Genomic DNA, 16,077 nt, shown 5'->3' on the forward strand with positions numbered 1-16,077 from the left:
ATTAACAGCGGTCTTATGAGAGTCGTGAGGATACAGTTTTATATTTCTTTAAATGTTTTTTTTTGTTTTGTTTTTTTTTCTACCAAATTCGCCGAGAAAATACAATAATAAAACGGCGTCCTATCTACCTCCACATTATACTATACAATGAGCAATGCTAAATGCGATTATATGAAATATTGTGGTGTTCGAAGTAATAAAGACATGTCAATAGATTAATCAAGTTGTACTAAGTAGTATGCGGAGGCCTGTACAACAATATACTCCCACCGTAGGCCTACATTTGAACAAGCACGAAAGTAATTGTCCCCACCGTCGAAATGCATGTAGATAACACAAACACAAAACGAAAATTATCCAGTAGCCATTTCGGAAATTAAAAACGCAATTAAAGGGCTGAGATGTTAAATTCATAATCCGACTCTTTTATCTAAGATTTCTCCGATCCGCTTTCGATCGACATGTGACCTGAATTAACGTCAATGCGCAAGCATCATTTGTGGTTCAATGCGTCGACCCATGAAAACAATAATTTGGATTAATTGTATGAACATGCGCGAGGATCGCATGCACACATAAAGAAGAACGTTGGTTGGTTGTTGATATTAAAACTCCATATGTTCCCATTCATTTCCCTGCAACCATCTGAAGACTTACACAGACGACATCTGCAATGGTAAGGCTTGTTTTCAATAGGTATAACTTGGTGAAAGTATAACAATAGCAGCAGCGGTTTTGTTTGAACAGAGTATACTAAACAAGTTAGTATACTATGGTTTAACAGCCACGTCTTTTATTCAATAAATGTTAACATTGTTTTATAACCGATTTTTAACAACGCGCCCTAAAATTGTAAAACTTTTACGTAATAAGTATGATTTACTTTAAAAAACCCTATACCAAAAATAATCACTACTAGAGGATTTGTAAATAACTGTTTTGCAAAAATAAACCATAAGAATAAATATTGAGAATTACGAAGTGCAAGCGTATGAGTGGTTATATATTAAACAACTGTTCTGTATGTACAGGCTGGAACTTTTCGCCGTATTTCTGTCTCGCAAGAAGCCAGTTTTACCCCAAAGGATCATGGTCCAATCTGTGGCAATCACCCTATCCCAATCCATACAGTTAAAAAGGTAAACGTTATGATATACGAATGGAACTTACTTTATTCTAGCGCGGCCGAAAAACGACAGTCGTTATAACACGGGTGTTCTGTTTTAGGACCTCGTCAGCTTGCGAGTTAAGTATGTTACTTTGTAAGTAATTGTTTTGAGTTTTTTTTTCATTTTTGTATGTGTGGCGGATAATTTTGACAACCAATTAGTGCCCACTGGGTTGGAGCAATTGCAATTAAGTGTCTTGCCCAGGAATCATGTATATAAGCATTCGTAAAATATTCTACACAACAACTTGCAGCAAACTATTGCATGGCATTATCCAAGTTTTATATTAAGCCGGAAAATAATTTTAAAAAAACTATATTTTTGATGTATTCGCAACTAGGCTTATAGTATTGTATAGAAAAGTCACCTAAATGAAATACAAACGATCCACCGAGTAAGGTTTAGCGCCCACTTTACCAATTATACTCGTGTTTCTGTTTTAACCAAAAGCCACGTTGTCTGTTTTAACCAAAAACACTCGTGTTATAACGACGGTTGTTGTGAGGATAAATAAGTTAAACGCATTCTTTATTCAATTTTAAGGCCGAACGGGAATTGAATGAGACTCCGGAACGAAGACAGGCAGAAGTCGCAAAACTTAGGGAAATCATCGAAACAAGGTTCGTGCTGGTTTGTGTGAAAGAATATGAATATAAAAGAGTCATTATTGCGGCCCAGTGGTTATTAATAGTTTATCTTCATTGACGGTTTAACAAAACTAGAAAAAAAGGAATCAGTTTCAGAGTTTTATATTGTACATGAAATCATCGTATATCTGTAAGAGAAATTTCGTATTGAAATTCGTATTATTTGAATGTTCTTTGTTAAAAGGGACGAGAAAATAAAGTTTAAAGATGTCCCATCTTCCCCCATCCTGCTTATGATGTTTTGCGATGTATATTGCCTAAATAAATACGTCACATTGGCAACAACAAGCTTCGAGACTATTAATCCCGGGTTTGGGATCGTTTTATTTCACACGGCGGTCTATACTCTATTTATAACGGTTTTAGCACCAAATCACAGATTTTAATTAAGTGATGTGAAGCGTCCCGCTAATGCTGTGCTTGTGATGTCATAAGAGGATTCTGTAGAGTCATAAAACGGAATGCTGATTTCGAAAAAAACGATTAAGTCGAAATTGAAATAGCAACGTTATCTGCTTAGTTTTCAAACGAGCAATCACCAGCAAAAGCTGGGATATATTGATCCGATTGATAAAGCGCTTCATAAATTCTAGCAAAAAACAATGTATAATATATGGGTTAAGATAGATACCGTTATCACATAATATGTCATATTTCCTGATTGTGTTTTTTTTATCAATTAACAATGCTTTTATAGCGCCGCGAGGATACAGTCATATAATTCGATTTTTTTGTTTACTACCAAATAGGACAAAAAAGGGGAATGTAACCATTGAACCATCTTAATCCTGCCGTTGCGCAGATGTTTATGCTTAAGTGTGGTATAGACACTGCGTTATGAAATGGATTTTATGTAAAAAATTTTTTAAGCTGGAGCATTTTATATGCTTTACCAGACAGAATGAACATATAGGATATGCTGCGGTTATGAGTTGTGTAGGTATATATTTAAAATAATTCGTGCACAGAAGATTATACACTTACTGATCGGTAATGTGTTTAATACACTTGTGATTAAGTATTTTTCCCAAGGACACATACGCCCACAATGAAAGCAGCGTCGAGCATTGAACCCAAACTCTTTGGTCTTGAGTCAGGCGCACTAACCACTGTGCCACATCGCCGGCCGAAAACGCAGTTATATTATTCGTTTAACCAGGATAACTTTTATCTTTATGTTTGTAAACAGATTTCAAGAAGCGACAGAAGAAAACAAAAGTGAGGCGACCGGGGTTCGAACCCGGTTCGCAAGCACCGGTGATGCCGAACTTATCAAGTTTTTGCGAGCGAGAAAATTCGACTCCGAGAAAGCTTATCAACTCATGAAAGGTAATTATGACGTTGAAATACATGACACAACAATACAAAATTAAACTTTAATTTGGTACTGTAGCAAAATATTAATCTGAGGTATAGGCTATATATATTACCCCAACATATACTACATAAATAGGGTATACGGTTTAGTTTGTTATTTTTCACGCGAAGGTTACGTAAAGTACAGCATCAAGCACCCAGACGTAGTGAGTGACGTGAAAGCGAAGGACGTTCGCCAATGGATGGAAAAAGGACGACCAGGCGTTTTACCTACCCGGGACTCCCAGGTAAGGGCGCAGTGGTTATAGAGCGTTCGTCCCTAGGCCGGAAAGATACGTAATCGAGGCTCGAGGCTCGACTACGCGAAAATAATTAAGTTACATCAATATTTTCATTTACTTAAACGCCCCATACTTTATTTATGGCATCAACAACAGTTAGATCAGGGAATTATGACTTTTTATAATTTATTTATACATTCATACTACCCACGTGTGCGGTCTCATAAGATCTTCCCAATATTCTAATAGGGCAGAGTAATTCTCTTCTTCCGTTTGGATGGCTGGGACCCTGAAGATCTTCCATTCACTGAAGTCATGCAAGGTTTCGTATACGTACTCGAGAAACTGCTGGAAAGTGAGGAAACTCAAATTAATGGGGTTTGTCTCGTTGAAGATTTTAGTGGCTACACACTCAACCATGTGTCCGCTGTTGGAATTAATGAATATCGTCAAATGATCGATATGTTGCAGGTAAGTGCAGAAATTGATTTTAATTTCTACAGATGAATTTATAAATGAATGTAACTTATTGGCCCTCGCGTATCGGGGCAAGGACAGTGGTTATATAACACGGGTGTTATGTTTCATACACCTTGTCGGCGCTTAGAGTTACAACTTTTTAGATGATTAAAAGTTCCTAATAAATAACTGTTTTAATATTCTAACCTCTTTGTTTTTCCCCAGGGATCTTTTCCATGTCGTTTCAAAGGCATTCACTGCATTCGACAGCCGTGGTTTTTTGCCAAGGCTTTCGGTATCATTCAACCTTTTCTTAAAGCAAAACTCTTTGAAAGGGTAAGGGCTTTAGAAATATTTCTGTAGCAATTGGCTGATGTATTAAAACCGGCCGTGGAATAACGGTTGCTTATATATCCGTTAGCAGAACGCAAGTCACTTAAATAGCCTACATGTGGTATATAACGTTGCCGAAGCATTGACTGTGCTTAGGGTAAACCAAAACGGCCAATAAGGGCTCCAGAAATTTTGTGTAGCAAATTGAACGAGAAATTAGAATGAAAAGTTATTCCATCTTCCCACACCCTACTATAAAATCCAAATATCCTGATCGTGGTTTAAACAACTACCAACGGTCTATGTCCCATCACGCCGCCACCCGGCTATAAATTAGAAATTAAAACTTACACTTTAAAGACATTTACATCTTTTTATCAGATCCACGTACTCGGTGAGGATCTTGAACCGTTCTACAACGAATTCCGTAAAGATATCTTGCCAGAAGAACTTGGGGGTAGCGGTTCTGCCTACGATGGAAAAGCTGTTGCAGAAATGGTGCTAGGACCGAAAACGGTAAAAAGGAATTAAATTCATATAAAAATATCTTATGAATTTTATTTATTATCGCGTGGTAGACAATAATAGTTGTTATAACACGGGTGTTTTGTTTCATACATCCCGAGCCAGCTTACGAGTTACCACGTATGCAACTTTGTACGTAATTATTTTTTTTTCTGTACGGCTGACAATTTGGACAGTTTAGGAGTTATCACTGGGTTGAAGCAAGGAATTTTAATTAGTAGTCTTACCCACGATGGTGGCAGTATCGAACCAAATATCCTTCGGCTGCAATGTGAGCCGAAGTCATTCCAAATATGTAACGTTATAGCATAAGGCGTAAAAACAACTTTAAATTTATATGAAGAAAAATGAATGAAGGTTTTCTTACCTATAGGAGGACGAAGACGAGGATACGGCATTGTAATTGGAAAGATTTGATTAATAAACCTGGTTTCAAGCGTTATTTCCACCCTACACGTTGTCTGTACACATCAGTATTCGTATTTGTCGTCTCGATATATAGGCCTACACACATTCCTGAAAATAAATGTTATCCTGTATGTACCACAAAACACGCGAAATTTTCGTTTTCAACAAGTTTTAACGCAATGCTTCTACAATTTTCCGATTACAAAGACATTGTAAAAAACACACCATGTAGAAAAACAGGGGACAAGACCTGTTTTAAACAGCGCAGTTAAACACAGTAACATTCGGAATAGCAGCCATAATAATTTTTTAACACCAGTCCTAATTTGCTGGAAGCCATAAATGGAAATGATTTTTTGAAAAAATTTAAGCTGGACGTGTTTTGGACCTTGATTATACCAAAAATTATGGGTATCGAAAAATAAGAAATTTGTAATTTTTTTGAAAAAGGACTCTATTTTAAAGTAAAATCAAATTGAAGATAGCAAAATTCAGTATCAGTTACGAACAAAAATAACTACGGTCGGCGTAACGAACTATTTTCTTGAACATTTAGGATTGTGCAAAAAACGGAACTGGATTAAAATTTGCGATTCAAGGTATTAGTGACCAAGTAGCGTGACCAATCGAATTAAAACACGGCTGCGTTTCAAAAACTTTTCAGTGATCCCCAGATTCATTTAGAGCCTGCATAGACAAAGGACGGTTGGAATGAAAAGGCCAAAAGCGACCATAATTGGCATCACTAAGCTTCCACTATCCTCCGCATAAGGATCAGCAGCTGGAGGTCCGGATTTCAATTTGCTCTTCCGGCTCGATTGAGTTTTGGAGGTCTTTCTCTGCTCCGGTTGATCTTCAGTGTCTTCACTCTCGTCATCTTCAACTGGCTCTTCCTCTTCCCCTGTTTCCTCGTCTTGGGATGTCGGCCGATGTTTTAACTCCGGGAGTTTTGGGACATCTTCAAACAATAAAATATAATATTTATAAAATTTAAATTTTAAAAAATAAATAAATAAAAATAAATAACTGTTGTTGTTATGAATATGACAGTCGTTCATACACCTCGTGCCTGTTTATTAGCCACGTATGTAAGTTTGTAAATGGTTAGTTTAGCTTTAGCCAATAGGACTTAGGTTTGAGGATCAACACTGGCAGTCTGGCATCATTGTGGACATATGTGTCGTTGGGCAGCAAGTCATGTGTGCAACTTTGTGGGTAATTGTTTCTCTCTGTATGACTGGTAATTTTGACAACGCATTAGTGAACGCTGGGTTGGAGCAATGTCTGTTAAGTGTCTTGCCCAAGAACACATACACCGATCAGTGTAAATGTCGCAGTTGAGCATCGAACCAGGTACCCTTTGGTTAGATGCAAGCGCCTAAACCACTGAGCTGTGGCACCGGACGTCGAAAAAACTTACTTGTTACCAAAATTGATACTGATTTTTCTGTTTAGTGTGCCTTAAATAAACTTAATTTCAATTAACTTAGATACGAACTTTAAAAGAAATAAGAGCCAAAATAACCCCATATAACAGCTTGTTATGCATATTCTAGCGCTAAATATACCGAAACTGATTCTAATCTAATTTTTGGCTTCCTAGACTAATAAATAATTAATATTTTGGCTGAAAAAATTTAAAATTCGAGTCTTTGTATTTTTGTGAAAATAGGCCATACATCACATATCATATGCATAAAGAGAAGTATAAATTATGAATAAATAATGAGCTTTGTGAAGCAAATAATACTTCTTCTAGTATGAATAAACCTTTTACTGCAATAGGCTATAGCTTTATGGGTATAAGCATTAAGCATTGCATTATTATAATTGATTAATTGTAAACTAATGCAGCTAAATATATATATTATATAGTGTGACAAAAAGTAACAAATACTGTATTTTATAAAATATATACTTTTCTGACTTTATTATTGCCCTATGTGTTCATTTTTTTAATAAAAAAATATATATAATAAACACCAACAAAGTAATATGCATGGTAACTTGTAATCAAGAACCAAAAAAACAGAACACCTGTGTTATAACGACTATCATTGCCCTGCCACACAAGGATAAATAAGTTATATTTATTCAATAAAACAAGCATACCTGCCACTGTACCCTTCATCAGATAGAAGGCACATATCTTCGGGTTGTCTGCAGCGCCCTAGGTAGACAAAAATAATTTTTTTAATATTAATAAAATTAATATAGACTGATAAAAATGTAAAAATTTCTCAAATTTTAGTTCACAGTAAAGATTTAGATTTTTATTTTTTTTTCAATCCAGATTTTAATTAATTTGCAATTTGCCTGAAAAACGTATGTGTTTAGACTCTATCTGTTTTGTGCCAACTTTAATTAGGTCTCTGTGTGAACAATTATACCATCAACTGGTTGCAGACATACTTTAGTGAGTTTCTTGAGCTGAACCCCTAACGACGAAAGGATTTTTTCACTATTGCACTTTATTTTATTATCTTCTATGGTTATGCTACCAGTTAAAAACAACATTTGTCAATAGTGTCAATCCAGGTGTTTTGTTTAGAAAAAAATGGTCCAGATGATACCAAGAATAAATGAGACATTCTGACGCTACCAATACTATAACATGTCTAATTCAAATATGACATGATTTTTTCTACCTGTTTTTGAAAAACATAGGATTGATGGGAACATATAGAACAAAAAACATTGGAGATAACAAGGAGACAAATGGGTGAAAACTGGACCAAACCCAAACTAGTTATATTTATAAAAAACCATCTATTCTGCGTGAGTGAGTTCTCATTTAGAGACCGCTGGGGTTAAGTGACTCGCCCAAGGACACATAGGCCACAAAAGCCCACAATGGTAGCAGCGAAGAGCCTTGAACTCAATACCTCTCTGGGTTAGAGCCAGGCTAAGCAACTGTGCTACGGCACCGGTCGCACACCTTTACAAAATTCAAAACAGCTATAGAAATACCTTCATAAAATCAAGTTTCAGAACCCCATTGAATGTAGAAAACTCTCCAGTTACGCTAAGTTTTCCTTTCTTAATTGAAAGTGGAATAATTTCATCATATGCTGTGCTGTGGCCCACGAGGTTAAAAATATCAAGGTCTTGAACAATGGAATGGTCGTTTAGTTGAACGTTGAAAACCTGGGGGAAAAAAGATCTAAAATTAGTGGGGACAATGCATGGCGAAAGTTAGGGGTGACAGATTGATTTTTTGGTATTTTTTGTTTAAAACATATATATATATATATATATATATATACTTTAAAAACTTATTTAAAAATTGTTGAATTATTATGGTTCTATGTAAAACTAGTCACGTTTCTGGAAAAAAAAATTGATTTCAAATTAAAAAAAAAGATTTATTGATTTAAATACCTTCAGGTTTGGTCCATAAAAATATACTTCTGCAAACTTTAAGACCAAAACATAATCTCCGTCCTTTTGTACTGGGATGTTGTAAGAAAATGTTGAGTCATGCCAACGCTCCGTTTGGTACAAGATATTGTCACTCGGTGGTGCTCTTGTGACAGTTTGTCGACGTCCGTAATCGCTTTTTGTCCCAACTTGTAAAGGATCACCTCTGTGGTATAAAATACATTTTTATGTTGAATATTATTAAAAAAGAAATATATATATATATAATTTAAAAAGAAAGTAAAAACAAATTGTTTTAGGCAAAAATCTAAATAAATATAATATATAAAAAATATAAAAATTTAATAGGCTGGTGAGAAGTGTAAAAGGTTGATGGTTAGGGGGTTAGTGGTTATAGGGGTTAGTCTTTGGCAAATAAGGTGGGGGGATTCTTCACTAGCACCAAGGATTTTTTCAGGATGAGTTTTACCAATTTAAACTCACAAATAATTGATTCCAAATGAGTCAACATGGCTGTCACCTCCACAGTTAACAGCATACACAACTTCTGATGCAGACACACTAGAAATTGTGCAAATTAGTGTCAACAACAATAAAATGTCTACCGCCATTCTGCTGAAATGAAATATATTTTTGTATAGAAACGTACCATGTAATTTTTTGGCATATATAAGCGCTACAAAATCGTTGGCAAACTTATTCTATTCACTTAAAATGAGCATAAGCTGTTTTGAGACATAACTGCGAAAATCAATTATACAAAAAAAAAGATTTTCTTTTTGGATTTAGACTGTAAACACCTAGAAATTCAAATTACAATTTCATCAAGATTTTTATTAGTGGTGGTACTTTTTAAAGAAAGTCTTACACTGCCAATGCAACCCTTTGGAAACATATTTAAAAAAACGACTGAAAAATACGAAAAAAACTAACTTTTGAATTTTAATTACCGCAAGATATACACATTCAATTACTCTACAAAACAGAAAAAGTTATTATTCTGTCTTTAGAACTGCTTTAAACTATCATGCTACATACGTTACCGGCGAAACAGCAGTTATAAGAAATGCACATGCTGAGTTACAAGTGTTCGCGTGGCATCATACGTCTCGCGTCGAAGCAAAACAATCGAACCATCAATCAAATTCATATAAATCACCAACGCAAAAACAGATGCTATAAGGGACGCTTGCATTTGGTCAAGTGCTAGCAGCTAGGCGTATTCCTAAATATTAAATATCTCATGATTAAGTAATATGTTGTACATAAAATGACATATTAGGGAACTGAAATTTTGTTTCATCATTAGATCTGTCTTGTAAACCATCATCAAATCTCTTCAATATTTCTGTTTACCAATGCATATACATCAGACTCTGATACCGATAGATATTTTAGATTCCAGGTGGCATTGCACAGTTGAATTCCTAACATCTCTAGTATTTTAAATGTGCAGTGAAGTGAAATGTTAGTTTAAAATGCACTCGCATAGGTGTCAAATAGCAATTCAACGTGTCCGTTTGGTGTGAAATCGCCGTGTCCCTTATATAGCTACAAATGAAGACGTTTTGTTGGCCTGAAACTTGTTTTCAGTGTTGATAAATGAATTTGTCGTCAATTGGCTTACCCAAGGACACATACACCCACAATGGTAGCCGATTAGCAGAAACGAGCCTTGAACGCTTAAACTGTTGGTTTGAAGCGCGTGCGCTATAACCATTGTGCTACGGCGCCAAACAAGTGCCAAATTAAAAACATCGCTAGAGCTTTTCTTCCGGTAACCATGGACAAACTTGTATTTTATCGTGCAACACTGGCCCACTTGTTATTCATCTGGCAACACTGGCTTTAATCCATTCATCTTTGTTACCCTATATCTAACGCTATACTCACTGCTAAATAGTCGGTATTCAAGTATTTACTTTATTAGCAATACCCTTGAAATACAAAGCATTTATCCGTCATAGAAAACCAATAACGTATCTGTGACGTCACTTTGGCCTCTGGAGTCAAAGTCCCCACATTCGTGGGGATTCCCCTTATACGCGAATGTGTTCAACCCTCCGACGCACATGGCTGACGGGCGACATCCAATAGATCTGCCAAAAATATCAAAAGTATAGTAGGGTGGGTAAGATGGGAGATGTTTTCATTCTCTTTCCTCGTCTCATTTGGCAGTAAAAGAGGTACTAGAGTTATATAACCGTTAATTAATAATAGGGAGGGGTAAGATGGTTTTGTAATCTATTTTCTTGAGCCATTTGATAGTAAACAAAGAACATTTACAGAATTATATAACAGTAGCCCCGCCACTCAAAGATAATGGGTAAAAAACGATTAGGAAAGATGGCATTAAGTGCATGGTATTCCATCTTACCCTACAGTACTTTATATATCGTATGCACATCAGTTGTCCACACATACTTACTTAACACCGGGGCACAATGCGCTTGGAAAGCCCAGGTTACTGTAGGCTAGAAAATGGACGAAACCAGGTATGAACGAGCTTCGTATACTTAGTGGGATCGAATTGTTAAAAGACGATTCCCCCTTTATAAAACTAACGGGAACTACCAGAGTTTCGTTTTCATTGCTGCACGATCTTTCGGCGTCCACTATGACGTAACAAATGGACGAATGAATGTAACTTGCTTTTTTCTCGCGTGGCGGGAAAGCGATAGTCATATACAAAAGTTTTAGAAAAGTACATATGAGGATTTAAGTTAACGTTAGGTGTCTTGCTTAAGAACACATACGTTTACAATGGTGGTGGCGAGAAGCCTTGAACCTCTAACCCCCACATATCATATATAAAGTCAATAATTACCGTCAACGGTTTCGAGTCGGTTTGCCAGAACGCGAAGTGCTGCTGTAATTTCAGGTTGTGTTATCACTCTACCAGAACTTTTTGACAACAATACGTATCTGTGACAGTGAATTATTTCACTTGATTGATAATAGCGTCAGTGTTGTCTTCCGTAATAACAATTCGAAAAAAATCGGAACATACATTTTCTACAACTCATTACGAGAATCAAATTTTCTAAACAAAATTTCCTTCCGGTAACAATTTGCGCCATTTTGGAAATTTTGTTACTCGGAACAAAATTAAAAACATTTTGAAAATTTTAAGGCAAAAATACATTAGAGTCCTTACCCGACAACTATATTCCGTAACGATCCACTCAACAGATATTCATTGTTCAGGTTATGAGTATTTCTGGTCTGCCAGAGAGTTGTTGAAAAACGTGTCGGTGGGTTGGACTGCCACGTGTTCGTTCTCTATGATGTAACATACGTCAGTGAACAGAAAAACAAAGTGTATGGCGGGGTAAGATGAGACGTTTTTTTCATTTTATTTTTTTGTCCCATTTGGTAGTAAACAAGGAACATTTACAGAATTATATAACAGTATAGCCCCGCGACTCTACAACAGCCTTGTTAATTGTTTAAAACACGATCAGGAAATGTGGGTTTCGACGTCATGCCTTATTATGCCATAAACGTGAAAATTTCTGACGTCATGCCTTACGTCATAAACGTGAAAAAACACTTGTGCTCCACTTGGGTCTCTAGTTCCACTGACTTGGTTGGCAATGTATGATAAATACAACCTGTTGGTCTGCAGCGAACCTCTTTTAGTGGTCACATTTCCTTGGCCATCGGCTCCCATATTGCTTGTTACCTGCACAGGCACCATTATCTTGCATGTGACTTCTTTATCTCAGAAAATAGACAGTCGTAATAACATAAATGTTATTTTTCACACACCTCGTGCCCGTTTACGAGTTACCAACTTACCACATAAGTAACTTTATTCGTACTTGTTTTTTTTTTGTACGGCTCACAATTTACACAACTCATTGTTGACGAGCCTTGAATCCGTAACTTCTGGGCTAGAGGCAGGGGCGCTAAACACTGTGCCACAGCACCAGACATTCATTCATACCTTTAACTTGAAAGAGGTGATCAATGTAGTGTCTTTTATCCACACCAAAGCTACAAAGGGATGACCTTCGTTCCAAGACAAAATCTCCACTCCGTCCGGCAGATATTTTTCTCCGTAAGACAAATACGGAGATAACCTTCCGCCATTGATGGAGTATTGGATCTGAAGATGTAAAAGTGTAAACCGTATCCTCACGACTTAATCACAATTTACCCTATAGTATGCTATATACACATACATTTTATTTTTCTCTTTGAAAGCGATAACGAAGATCATATTATTTAAACAACGATTTAAATCTAAAACGACAGTCGTTATAGGTTATAACACGGATGTTCTGTTCCATACAGCATACGAGTTACCGCGTATGTAAATTGTGGGTGGTTGTTTTTTTGTATAACTGACAATTTAGACAACCACTCGGTTGGAGCAATTGCTGTTGCCCAAGGGCATATACGCCCACAGCGGTAACGGCAACGAGCCTTGAACCAGTAACCTCCAGGATAGAGACAGGGGCGTTAACCACTGTGCCGGACGATTGATGTTATAATCGACTATATCGTACCCTGTTGCCGGTGTCAAAAAGATCGCGTCCTCCGTCAGTTATACACGTTCCTCTTGTACCTCTACAATCATATCTGTATCTGTAAAAGCGTGGAATTGCCGCCACCATGCGGTCTGTCGAGTTGATGACGCTCGCCATAAAGTTTTCAACAACATTCACATGTTTGTCTAGAAATTATATTAAGATGGGGGTAATATGGGACATGTTTTTTTCTTGCTTTAAAATTACAGTCGTTATAAACTTATAACACCGATGTTCCGTTATACACATCACCCATCCATCGTGTCCGCTTACGAGATACCAAGTATGTAACTTTGTGGTTGATTGTTTCAAATACAAACAACAATTAAAAACCGCCATGTACGCCTCACCTGGTACTTTCCGCATGGGGTATCCATGCTTGAACAAACCATGTAAAGTGGTATGTGCATCCAAAAAGTTGTTGGTTGTCTTATATTGAAACCTTGAGTGCTGTTTAAGTTGGTTAAGAGGCGTCTCGTTTGGCACATGCCATATCATGATGTTCCTTGACTGATAATTTAAAGTTCGTCAAATATTATTAAGTTTTTTTACCATTATTAATGAAACTTTAAACATACCTCAATATTAAAATAACCAGGATTTTTGAAATCTTGTGACGTCACTGATTCAACGTTTCCGAATGACGTCATGCTCTCCCATGATGTAAGACCTTTATAACATTTTTAGTAAGGATGAGAATAATGAACATACTTTATCTTCGCGTGGTGGGAAAACGGCGGTCGTTAAACACCGATGTTCTGTTTCATACACCTCGTGTCCGCTTACAATGGTAGCAGCTAGCCACGAGCCTCGAAACCAATAACCTCTGGGTTATTGACAGGCGCGCTAACCACTGTACCACGGCAACAAACAAGTGACTTTACTGACCCGTATAATTCACATTCCCTTCTTCACTTGACCACTTATCACCGACCGTACAGTTTCCCAAAATATTATTCTCGTGTATACTGCCCACTAGCGTCCAAGCTTTATCGTCTGATGACGTCATATCGCAATAGGTCTGTAGTTTGGAAAATGTAATGACGGTTATGTTTTCTTGGGAAATGTTATGAAAGCTATGTTAATATAAATCTTATTATTTACTTGGTATATGGTACCGCCTGGCGATTTTAAAGAGTAGACACCATCGTCAGAAATACCCGATTGTTTTACTCGTGTGCAGGTTGAAGCCGGGTTTGTCGGGCTGCCCAAACTGGGCACAAAACCTGAAAAAATGTGTTTTTTCAAATATATCTGCAAGTTTCGTTCTTTCTTACCTGGTCCGTGCGGCCCGACAGCTCCAGGCAGTCCTCTGGCCCCTTGTTCGCCCTAAAATCAGGTAGTAATACAATTTTCTATGACGTCACATTGCTTTCTTTGACGTCACAATACTTACCCGCGGCCCCGCTTTTCCCGGCGGTCCTGCTGCACCACGTGACGATGACACACGCTGGAGACAGAATCAAATAAACCACTTATGACGTCACAAGCAAACCAAGTTGATTTTACATAAGCAGTAACTTGTAAGCGGGAGGAGGTGTAAGAAACAGCACATTCGTGTTATAGTAATGTGGGGAAAGATGGGACACCTTTTGCATGTAACATCCAAATATTCTGATTGTGTTTTAAACAATTAACAACGGACTATGGGAGTCGTGAGGATACGGTTTTATAATTTTTTGTGTTCTTTGTTTACTCCCAATTATAATTAAAATATAAAATGAAAAGGTGTCCCATCTTCCCCCATCCTGCTATATAACGAATTCCGTGTTCCCGTGCACACGAGGGTATAAGTTACACTGATTCATTCATACTCACTCCGTTTCCATCTTCGCGGCAAGAACACGAACATGTTCCCATGTCCAATGTATGGCAGTTGATATAATGCAAAATGCAAAGCATTAGGATAACGTATCTAAACATTATTTCTCTGCCTAGCTAAAACTGAGTACGAAATAAAGTTAAAAGCGTCTTATTCCTGCTGCGTACGATGTATAAGGTAATTGTTTTTGGTAGGAGACGCCCTAAGGGTGTATAACAATAATATTTTCGCAGCCAAGTCCGGAGTATATTCTAAAACAGCCATACATGCTGTATAATCAAGAAAATGCAACGTTTCGTATAGCTGAAACACTAACGCTATTCTATTCGGTTTGCGCCTTGGGGAATACCGCAAAATTCCAGCTTAATCCAAAAATCCCACGCCGTATAATCTTTTGTTGTGTATACTCGGGCAAAAATTAGAAAAAAAGTGTTAATTAATGTTAGAAGTTTTATAGAAGTACTTATTTAAAAAGTGCTGCATTATAAAAACACTTCGTTATTTTTTGGTAAACATCGTGTAATTAATTATATAATTATAAGTTGTATTATTATATTTAGTTAAATGTGTTAACACAGCATAAAAACCGCCTAACTTCCGTTTCCAAACTAACGAACATTTTTTGATTGATTAACTAGTGAATGTTTACAATTTAACACCCAGACCAGACCTGAAGTTACGCGTGCCCAGTTATTAGAGCTATGCTCTCTTGTTAAACGATTTGAAGTTTTAGCCTAAACAAACGTATGTCGTTTTCCCAGTAATAGTAAAGGGTCAATTCGAGATAAATCTTAACAGGAATACATTTCAACGCATCGAGATATATAAAACTACAATAACATGTTTTGCATATAACATAATATTGTATAGTGCAGTGGGGGGAGATAGGACACCTTTTTCACATAATATCCAAATATCCTGATCGTGTTTTAAACAACTATCAACGGTCTATTGGAGTCTTAAGGATACGGTTTTATAATTTTTTGATTATTCTTTGTTTACTACCAAATGGGACGAAAGATAGAATGAAAAGGTGTCCCCTCTTCCCATCATTTGTAATTTCATCCTGGTAGACGACGTAGGAAGTCGAAACATCGGTTAGCCAAAATAAAAGCACAAATAAGCCTGGCAGTAACAGTATATTTGTTATGTATAATGCTGTTAAACCACGACTCGAACCACAAATGACGTTATGTTGAA

The 16,077-nt window shown here is 36.7% G+C and overlaps 3 protein-coding genes across 5 annotated transcripts; 1 reads left to right on the top strand and 2 right to left on the bottom strand.

Annotated features, from left to right (window-relative positions):
- The first annotated feature begins 90 nt into the window (after positions 1–90).
- On the top strand, positions 91–5,284 carry LOC100185518 (retinaldehyde-binding protein 1). Its single transcript, XM_002127791.3, has 9 exons — positions 91–676; positions 1,032–1,139; positions 1,713–1,789; positions 3,006–3,145; positions 3,305–3,420; positions 3,664–3,885; positions 4,099–4,209; positions 4,588–4,722; positions 5,105–5,284. Exons 1-9 carry the CDS (start codon positions 674–676, stop codon positions 5,132–5,134), a joined length of 942 nt encoding a protein of 313 aa, XP_002127827.1. The 5' UTR covers positions 91–673; the 3' UTR covers positions 5,135–5,284.
- Positions 5,285–5,291: 7 nt separating this feature from the next.
- On the bottom strand, positions 5,292–9,628 carry LOC100183899 (malectin-A). Its single transcript, XM_002127750.4, has 5 exons — positions 9,004–9,628; positions 8,521–8,725; positions 8,110–8,286; positions 7,252–7,309; positions 5,292–6,097 (listed from the first exon to the last, which is right to left on the bottom strand). The coding sequence occupies exons 1-5, from the start codon at positions 9,129–9,131 to the stop codon at positions 5,820–5,822; spliced, it is 846 nt and encodes a 281-aa protein (XP_002127786.1). The 5' UTR covers positions 9,132–9,628; the 3' UTR covers positions 5,292–5,819.
- A 794-nt stretch (positions 9,629–10,422) lies between these two features.
- Positions 10,423–15,256, bottom strand: LOC100175333. Of its 3 annotated transcripts, XM_018813990.2 has the most exons (14): positions 14,874–15,247; positions 14,452–14,505; positions 14,333–14,384; positions 14,160–14,281; positions 13,944–14,076; positions 13,634–13,725; positions 13,406–13,565; positions 13,035–13,201; positions 12,470–12,631; positions 12,053–12,205; positions 11,678–11,802; positions 11,348–11,445; positions 10,949–11,135; positions 10,423–10,619 (listed from the first exon to the last, which is right to left on the bottom strand). In XM_018813990.2, exons 1-14 carry the CDS (start codon positions 14,976–14,978, stop codon positions 10,475–10,477), a joined length of 1,755 nt encoding a protein of 584 aa, XP_018669535.1. In that variant the 5' UTR covers positions 14,979–15,247; the 3' UTR covers positions 10,423–10,474. The 3 variants fall into 3 exon arrangements, with proteins under 3 accessions (XP_018669535.1, XP_018669533.1, XP_026692663.1); XM_018813988.2 differs by having other exon boundaries at positions 14,160–14,384; positions 14,874–15,250; XM_026836862.1 differs by lacking the exon at positions 10,949–11,135 and having other exon boundaries at positions 10,430–10,619; positions 14,160–14,384; positions 14,874–15,256.
- Between the last annotated feature and the right edge of the window lie 821 nt (positions 15,257–16,077).

This window comes from Ciona intestinalis, chromosome 11 (assembly GCF_000224145.3).
Source record: "Ciona intestinalis chromosome 11, KH, whole genome shotgun sequence".
NCBI classification, from domain to species: Eukaryota; Metazoa; Chordata; class Ascidiacea; order Phlebobranchia; family Cionidae; genus Ciona; species Ciona intestinalis.